Source organism: Cicer arietinum, chromosome 6 (genome assembly GCF_000331145.2).
Source record: "Cicer arietinum cultivar CDC Frontier isolate Library 1 chromosome 6, Cicar.CDCFrontier_v2.0, whole genome shotgun sequence".
NCBI classification, from domain to species: Eukaryota; Viridiplantae; Streptophyta; class Magnoliopsida; order Fabales; family Fabaceae; genus Cicer; species Cicer arietinum.
The window spans coordinates 9,275,567-9,284,731 of record NC_021165.2 but is presented as its reverse complement, the minus strand read 5'-3'; the positions used below and the strand labels follow the sequence as shown (position 1 = coordinate 9,284,731).

The window sequence follows — 9,165 nt, the reverse complement described above, 5'->3', positions numbered from 1 at the left end:
AGATATAAATCCGTTCTTTTCTCTGGCTTCTTCGAGTGTTTGGTATGTTTCTTAAATCATAAATATATAACTCAGTTCAACCTGGTTCGATTCAGTTCTATAAGATTATAACCTGATTGGTAGACTAGCCCGTTCGCAACTCAACCAGCCCTTGAAAGAAAGTTTAGGTTATAACTCTCTGGTTTCTAGGGGAATTTGACTATAATCGGAGTTTTCTTAGATGATAAGTAAAGTCCTACAAATGATTGTTTCAGCTAGATATTGAGAATATTGATTACAAGTAATGGAGTCTAATGTGAATTGTGTTGCAGGGACTGGCGTTACTGACAGTACAAGCACATTCCACTAACCTGAGGCCAGCCTTATGCAACCTCTATGACAAAAATGCAGTGTGTGAAAAAATAAGTGGCAACCATGAAGCTTTTCTATTCATTGGTCTTTACTTGTTAGCCTTTGGTAGTGCAGGCTTGAAAGCTTCTCTACCATCACATGGTGCTGATCAGTTTGATGAAAGAGATCCCAAAGAAGCAAAACAAATGTCCAGCTTCTTTAATGGTCTCTTACTTGCAGTTTGCGTTGGTGGTTCTGTCAGCTTAACTTTTAATGTATGGATACAAAATAGTAAAGGATGGGATTGGGGATTTGGAGTCTCCACTATTGCTATTGTCTTGGCTACCATCATCTTTGCCTTTGGATTGCCATTATACAGAATTCATGTTGCTCAAAGAACTAATTGCATTATTGAAATATTGCAGGTATATTATGTTATCAAGTAGTGTAGACGGCCACTAACATGTCATTCTGTCTGTTTTTGTTGATAAAAATAATAGACGTTACAGAATTTTATGATGTTCATTTTCCAGGTATACATTGCTGCGATTCGCAACAGAAATATTCCGCTTCCTGCAGACTCTATAGAACTCTATGAAATTGAACAGGACAAAGAAGCTGCAATGGAATTAGAATATGTACCTCATAGAGACATTTTCAGGTTCACTCCCATACTAGGATCCAAACACTGGTGCTAGTTTCGCCTATGTGTTTTCCAGTTACACCCAAATAGATTACGTGAGGAAAAACATAGGTGAAATTAGCAAAAGTGGTATCCAAACTACAATATATGTCATTTGATCATAACTTAAGCACTCAAAGTAAAGAGTAAAAACACTAAGTTTTATATTTTAATTCTATACATCATAAAGTTATCAAAATGCAATTGCATCTAGTTCTAAATTGATGAGTCCTTTTGCATATTTAGGTTCTTGGACAAAGCAGCCATAGAAAGAAAATCTGAAAAACAAGAGGTTCCAAACCCATGGAAACTATGCAGAGTTACACAAGTAGAAAATGCTAAAATAATTCTAAGTATGATTCCAATATTCTGCTGCACAATCATAATGACTCTATGCCTAGCCCAGCTTCAAACATTCTCAGTCCAACAAGGTTTCACAATGGACACAAGAATCACAAAACATTTCAATATCCCACCAGCATCACTACCAATCATCCCAGTTGCCTTCTTAATCATTATCATCCCTTTCTACGACCGAATCTGTGTGCCTCTTCTGCGTAAATTCACCGGTATTCCCACTGGTGTGACACACTTGCAACGCATAGGAGTCGGACTAATACTATCCTGCATCTCAATGGGAATTGCGTCGATCATAGAAGTGAAAAGAAAAACAGTTGCTAGAGACAATAACATGCTTGATGCTGTTCCAGGAGTTCAACCATTGCCTTTGAGTATATTTTGGCTTTCTTTTCAGTACTTTGTGTTTGGTATAGCTGATATGTTTACCTATGTTGGACTTCTTGAGTTTTTCTATTCAGAGGCACCAAAAGGACTTAAATCAACATCAACATGTTTTCTTTGGAGTTCTATGGCACTTGGATATTTTCTAAGTAGTATCATGGTACAAATTGTGAATAGTGCTACCAAGAATGTTACTGCAAGTGGTGGTTGGTTAGCAGGCAACAATATTAACAGAAACCATTTGAACCTTTTCTACTTGTTGCTTTCTCTTCTAAGTTTGATCAACTTCTTTGTCTATTTGTTAGTTTCAAAGAGGTACAAGTATAGGCCTCAAGCTCCTGCAGTTAAAGGTGTGAACTCTATGGAGGGAATATATGGTTAACAAATACTAAGTGCAAAAATTAGTTTGTGGGTTATGCTTTCTTTATTTGTTAAATGTATGTGAGAAAATAGAGGTCTGCAAGTTTATTTTCCTTGTAAGTTTAAAATTTGTTAAGATAGAGACTATTGTTTTAAAGAAATCAATGTGAAATTTTATTGTACTTCATGGCTTCTGATATGCATATTTGATTTCTATTTTTGCACTTCTTTTTAGCTTTCTTTTATATTTATACTCTAAAAAGAAATCATATATAAGACAGTAGCAAGATAGAGTTTTTCTTTAGAAATGCAGTCCATTCTGTTTGTTTTAATTTCTAAATGGAATCATTCCAAGCTTCACCTGAATCTTACAATATTATTTGCTCACTGAAAGAGCCCATGAAATTGAATATTATACGTTCATCAACATAACATCAAGGTTTTTATTGGACTACCTCTCTATCAGACAACTTCATCAATAAAATATATAATTTTATCACACTCATAAATTTTAATTCTATTTTGTTAATAATTCTGAAATGTGGTATAAAAATATCATATATATATATATATCAAACTCCTATAATTTAATCTATTGGTGAATGATTTATAGATTTAAACTCCAATAGTGCCATTAAAGAGAAGTACAAATGATAAGATAAAAAAAAAAGTACAAATGGTTGAATTCAAGATCTTTCCTATCTTAAATTTGAAACATCATTATTTTAACTTAAATTTACATTATATATCACATGGATGTTGAAGATGAAATAAATGATGTAATTCATATACACAATCAATATAAAATAAATTATAGCATTAATTTATCCTTACAAACTTTAATCATAATTATTTTTTAAATTATATATATATATATATATATATATATATATATATATATAATAAATCGATAGTATATAAAACTTTTTAATTTGATGATGACGTATAAAAACTAAGTTAGGTAACGGGATATTTAATTAAAATTGGTATGTTTGATTCACATAAGAAAGTAACAGGAAAGATTGATAAATGAAAGGAAAGAAAAGTTAGAACTTTCTTTCCTTAATTGATTGGATAGAGAGACGGAAGAAGCAAATAATCATATTTAGTAAATGACATATATACCTTCAAATAAAAATAAAATATGATAGAAAAAAATATTTTTTAATAAAATTAAATTAATCTTTTAATTATAATATAAATAAATTTAAAATATTTATTTGTCACTTAAACACAAAAATGTATATAAACATTTTAAAAAAAAAAAAAAGCAGTGCTATGGTTGTTGAATTTTTTTAAGTATGCACTTTTTAATATTATTTAATAGTATTTAATATTAAAAAAAATTAATAATTTTATTCAAATATTATTTTTTTATATTTAAATTTATTACATTTTTAATATTATTTAATATTTATTTTAAATGTATATTAAAATATTAAACATACATTTATTTTATTTATTCAACAATAATTTAAAATATTAATATTAAATATTTAAAAAATATTTTATTTTATTATTTTAATATATAAATAAAATAAATTACAACAATAATTACATAAAAATTATTTTATATAGTTTATAAATATCGGTTAAGTATCATGTCATATTTGAAAGTATCACGTAATAGAAAATGATAGAAACCAAAAAGTTTCAATAATTAATTAATAGATGGCGAAAAACCAATTTTAGAAATAAAATTATTAAAAAGTTTATTGTAGGCATAATATAAATTTAAGCCATTCTTTTTATCTTTACGGGAAATTTTTGACATATTATCCAAAAGTACTCTTTTAATCTTTCTGTCCAATTTGGGATGGACCACTTTTAGTGTGGGTCCCAGTAAATACTTTTCTTTCTTCCCTTTTTAGATAGCAAACCAAACAGTGGAAAACAGAATATTCTTTAATCTTTCTCTCCTTCTTCGTTCTTTCCTTATAGTTTCAGTAGAACCAAACAGTGTTAGTTTTAATGAAAGTGGTGAGTGGAGCCTGAAGAGGGAATATGCGAAGAGCATGTACCACATGACATGACTGTGAAAATGACATGACATGCATTGAGGAAAGCATAATAACAAAAGAAAGAAAACCTTGTGATTGTGACAACGACAAGCTGATTGATATGGCAACAACGCAGAAGAAGGAGGTGTATTCAGTGTGGGCGATCCCACCGGAAGACGTGTGTAGCCGCATCACCAAGCTTATGACCGCCCTCGGATCCGAATTCAATGGACCCCAATTCGAACCACACATGACCGTCGTCGGAGCCATAGAGTTGACCGCAGACGACGCCATCAACAAACTCCGATCAGCGTGTGAAGGTGTTAAAGCTTTTCAAGTCACCGTTGACCGCGTTGCTACCGGTACCTTCTTTTATCAGTGTGTTTATCTCCTCCTTCACCCCACCGATCAGGTACGCATTTTAAGACAACTTTCCTTTTTTCAAATCATGGATAATAATATAATTTTTTGTAATATCAAACTCGTTTCTGTTATTTCCAGATAGTGGAAACCAATGCTCACTGCTGCAGGCATTTCGGTTATAGGAATTCAACTCGTAAGTTAGACGTCTTATTCATACCATCAATTTTGTCATTTGCTGTTGATTATTGTATTGCGGTATTTGCTCTATATATTTAGAATGTTTGAGCATTATGGGATGCTATTATTAGTACCTTGTTTTGTTAAATTATTGGGTTTTTTCCTTTCAATTGATGAATAAATATGTAGTAATGTAGGTCCTAGGACCTAGGTAAGGTACATAATAGATTAATAATATGATACTCATCATTAGAGCTTGAAATTAGGTTCATTAATTCATCAGCGTTTCTTTCTTTATTGTTTTCTTAGCCAACTGATGTATGAATGATATCAGAAAATCTCTCTTTTAATGTCATAAGCCAAAGGATAGATAGACTCATTGGACTTTTTTAGCTAAGATTGCAATAGGGATTGGTAAACAGGTTATGATTAAAACTTATGTGTTTGTTATATATTTGATGCTTATTCAAAGTAGAATAGAATTATAGAACAGGACATAAGGTTTATTTTGATGGGTTGAATCAAAGAGAATGGAATAAAACACACCGTTAAGCTATGTTCTATTCATGTGTCAAACGCTAACTGCTAAGTCATCTTAAAGAACCAAGTGGCAAGGATTTTGGTTTCCCTTAGGCAAAGTCTTGAATTTGAGTATTGTGAATGGTCGAAAGAGTTTCCCCCCTATATGTATCAACTTGAATTGACTTGGATTAATCAGTGTCCAATGTGATTTTTGAATATCAAGTGTCTAGACCAAAAGATCGCCTTAAAGAACAAGGCACAGCATGTAGCACAATATGGTATGAAATGCTAATAAATCAGACAGTTTGCATTGGGAACAAAATCATATTGCTGCCCTGGAATAAAAAAAAAATCACTGAAAGAAAGCATTTACTATTATTACTCTGTTTTAAGTAAAAAAAAAATTGAGGTAAAACTTCATAATTTGATGACAAACATTTGTCCTGTCGAGGATGCATCTTTGTAATTGTTAAATTCATTTCCCCCTAGAATTGAATCTGCTTTCTCTTGGAACTTAAATAGTTTTCAGAGTGTCAACTATTCCTATGAGAGAAGATGCATTGTATATCCCAAAAGTGATACTCATCTCTCCTCTAAAGACTCCACTGACTTAGTGTCCCAAAATCAAAGAACCTCTTGAGTTTACAAGTGTTATTGATTTGTGTAGCAATAGCATTAGGGTCAAATCATAAGGGTGCGCTTGATAGTCAGGATAGCTTAAGTAGGCAAAAGATTCTTGTTGTAGTAGTGTGAGGGAGAGGCATAAATCATGTTTCTTTTTATTTACTTTTTGCCTCGTCACTTTTACAAGTGTATGTATATTTTCTTTATTGTGCAGTTTACATGCCACACCTGAGCCTTCTATATGGAGATTTGACTGATGAAGAGAAGCTAAAGGCTCAAGAAAGAGCTAATATTCTTGACGACAGTCTCAGTGGTTTGAGCTTTCAGATAAGTAAGCTTGCATTATACAAAACAGACACAGAAGACAAAACTCTAAAATCTTGGGAGAAAATTGCTGAATGCACTCTTACTCCAAACTAGCTTTCAAACAGTTATACCACATCACAAGCTGTTGTGTAAAGCAAAAATAAAAAGTATTTGCCAATTGCCACAGGGCTGGAATAAACCACTTCTAAAACTTAGGCATCGTTTACTTTTAGAAAACATTTTGTGTTTTTCATTTTCTAAAATGTGTTTTTATTTTATTTTGATAAGAGACTCTTGAAGTGAACTATTGTCATGTAATGAAGATGAAATGTTTGTAGTTGTAAATGAAGATGCATTTTCGACAATAATAAAACAATTTTTTGACTTTTCATTATTTCTAGAAATGTAAACAATTGTTCAATTAAAAAATCTCTTACATCATTGTTAGCAAGTAAAATTAACAAAATATTAGAACATGAAAATAAAAAATATTTTTACCGAACAAAAATTTAACATTTTAGAAAAGCATCATAGTATAACATTACAGTTAAGGGTTTAAACTTTCCATCATGAGAGAAAGAACTATTGAACTTTTGCCTATTCTGTGATCCAACAAAGGAGTGGTCTCAGAGGACCTAGCTTGTTTTCCACGTCTTTTTGGGTCATTAAATTTGGACCCATCAACTAAAATGTAGATGGGCTTTAAAGAAAAAAGTAGTAAAGAAATTTGAGGTGTAAAATGGATGGCAGAATTGTACTTTAAATGTGAATTACAAGCTTCTACCAGTTACCATTGTAATGATTTTATTCAGAAAAAGGATGGGATGACAGCACTTGAGTCACCCTATAGGTGAGTGGGATAAAGACAGAGAGATATTATCAGGCTTTGAACTTAAGAAAAAAATGAGGGCATGGAGGATTTTGACGTAATGGCCTTTTCTAAACTGTCCAAATTTCCCTTATCATGAGTCAATTTCTAATTTGCTTAAAGCTGTATAATTTGTCAACCCTAGAAAGTCAACTAGGGCCTTTATATGCTAAATGATGAACTAGTTATTGATATTTTAAAAGATTTTGCACAACAATTTTTCTAATTTGTTAAATCTATGTGTAGGCTCAAAATTGTATGCTTCAATGATTTTAAGTGGCATTAAATCAAACAGTTGACTTGGTGTTTTGGAGAATTTTAGGGACAGAATAATATATGTTCCATGGGTTATCAGGTTGATCTGTTAATACCAGATAGTTCATATGTCTTTGTTCCAACAGTGTGCTTAAAACAAGAGCAAGTTTCTTGCAGTCTCCTCATTCTTTAAATTCAATTTAGTTACCAATTGAGCTAAACTTTCTATTTAAGCAAGTAGGGGCGAAAGCCACTAATTGAATCTGTTGAACACTTGAAATCATTCAGTAGCTTTATCACAGGTGGTTGTGATTGAGATTATGACAACCTTTATGTTTGATGCATTTGTGATTACATCATTAATTGTTCTATAACTGATAATTAATATGATACATATACACTCAATAATAGAGAACAATATAAGAATTTCTCAATGAACGGTTGTATATATATATATATGCTGTCTGATGATGACACTATTCTTAACTTTAGCATTTGGACGGCTGAAACAGGAGGTATGTGGAACCTACCACTCACCCCAAATTCTTGTGGTCCTCAAACTATGCTTGGTGAAACTAGCATGCAGTAGTTTTTTTTTTTAGATGTGCAATTTCGTACTTTTAGCAAAGCTCTGGTTTGGGACTTTTAAGTGTTGATCAAATGCTCCAAAGAAAATCATTTTAATTTGGTCAAAATATAGACATAGTTTGGTCTAGGAGAGTTAGTGAACTATATGATATGCATGTGATATTGTTGCTACGGTCTGCTACTATTTGTCAGGAGTTTTGGTGTCTTCTTGCTTGTAGTTAAAATTAGTTGAAAAATCCTTTGCGACGTTTAAGTATTTGGTTTTGACTAAGTGAAAAAAGGTAGGTCCAACCCATATTGAAGCTTAAAACGGGTATTAAGATTATGTTTTGTTTAAATTCTTTTTTAGATATTTTAGAATACAAAATTATTTATTAAATTAATGTAATTAATTTTTTTTAATTGATAACAAATCTATCAATTCAATATTGAGACAATATTAATTTTAAGACTTGTTTAGGGTGATTTTTAGTTTTCTTTTCTAAAATTTTAGAAAACTAAAACTAGAGGTTTCAATTTTTCAGTTTTGTATTTTAATTCTTAGTTGCGTTTCAATTTTTATTTTACATGAATTGAATAACTTTTTACATTGTCTCATCATGAAATTACCAAATATAAAAAAAAAATTAACACTAAATTAATTAAAAATGATCAAATAAAATAATATTAACATTTAATTACTTTAAAATAATTTAAATATCATAAAATTATAATTATTTAACTATAATAATTTTAATAATAACAGTTAAAAGTGGTAGTTGTAGAAGATGACGGTGGTCGGAGCTTAACCAGCAATGATTGTAGTGGTTGGAGGTGGGTGGTTGATGGTGGTGGTGGCGGTGAAGGGGTGTTAGAGAGATGATTGATGGATGGTGGTGGTGGTGAAGGGGTGTTAGAGAGATGATGGATGGTGGTGGCGGTGATCGGAGGTAGGTTGTGTTAACAATGAAAAGAGGAAGAAAGAGGAAGAAGAGAAAACAACCACTCTAGGGTTTCATATCATATAATAAACCAAAACTGAAGTTAATAGGGTTACACTGAGTATATATATAAGAAAATAGAATTGTCTAGAATTGTCTAAAATACCCTTACTACTAATATATAATAATATTATCTAACATCTCCCCTCAAACTCACGATGCATTAACATGGAGCATCGAGAGTTTGTCAACTAAAAAAAACGAAAACGTTTAATAGAATGCATCTTTGTGAACAAATCAGCAATCTGTAAAGAAGAAGAGACAAACAGTAGAATAATGCTTCTATGTTGAAGATGATGACGAGAGGGGTAACGAGGAGGATCAACAATCGCAGGAGGTGGTTGGACAGCCGGGGGGACAAGAGGGATG

General features: G+C 31.5%; 2 protein-coding genes across 2 annotated transcripts in view; both read left to right on the top strand.

The window, feature by feature from the left end:
* LOC101509423 (protein NRT1/ PTR FAMILY 4.5-like) overlaps positions 1 to 2,295 on the top strand; it is a 3,282-nt gene extending 987 nt beyond the window's left edge. Inside the window, exons 3-6 of the mRNA XM_027335689.2 lie at positions 1 to 42; positions 312 to 755; positions 864 to 991; positions 1,259 to 2,295. The exon at positions 1 to 42 is cut by the window's left edge and continues 230 nt beyond it. Of these exons, the coding sequence (XP_027191490.1) occupies positions 1 to 42; positions 312 to 755; positions 864 to 991; positions 1,259 to 2,135 (1,491 nt within the window). The 3' untranslated portion in view covers positions 2,136 to 2,295. The remainder of the gene's footprint in view (positions 43 to 311; positions 756 to 863; positions 992 to 1,258) is intronic.
* Positions 2,296 to 4,075: 1,780 nt separating this feature from the next.
* On the top strand, positions 4,076 to 6,496 carry LOC101513618 (cyclic phosphodiesterase-like). Its single transcript, XM_004504203.4, has 3 exons — positions 4,076 to 4,525; positions 4,615 to 4,669; positions 6,014 to 6,496. The coding sequence occupies exons 1-3, from the start codon at positions 4,160 to 4,162 to the stop codon at positions 6,217 to 6,219; spliced, it is 627 nt and encodes a 208-aa protein (XP_004504260.1). The 5' UTR covers positions 4,076 to 4,159; the 3' UTR covers positions 6,220 to 6,496.
* Positions 6,497 to 9,165: the final 2,669 nt, after the last annotated feature.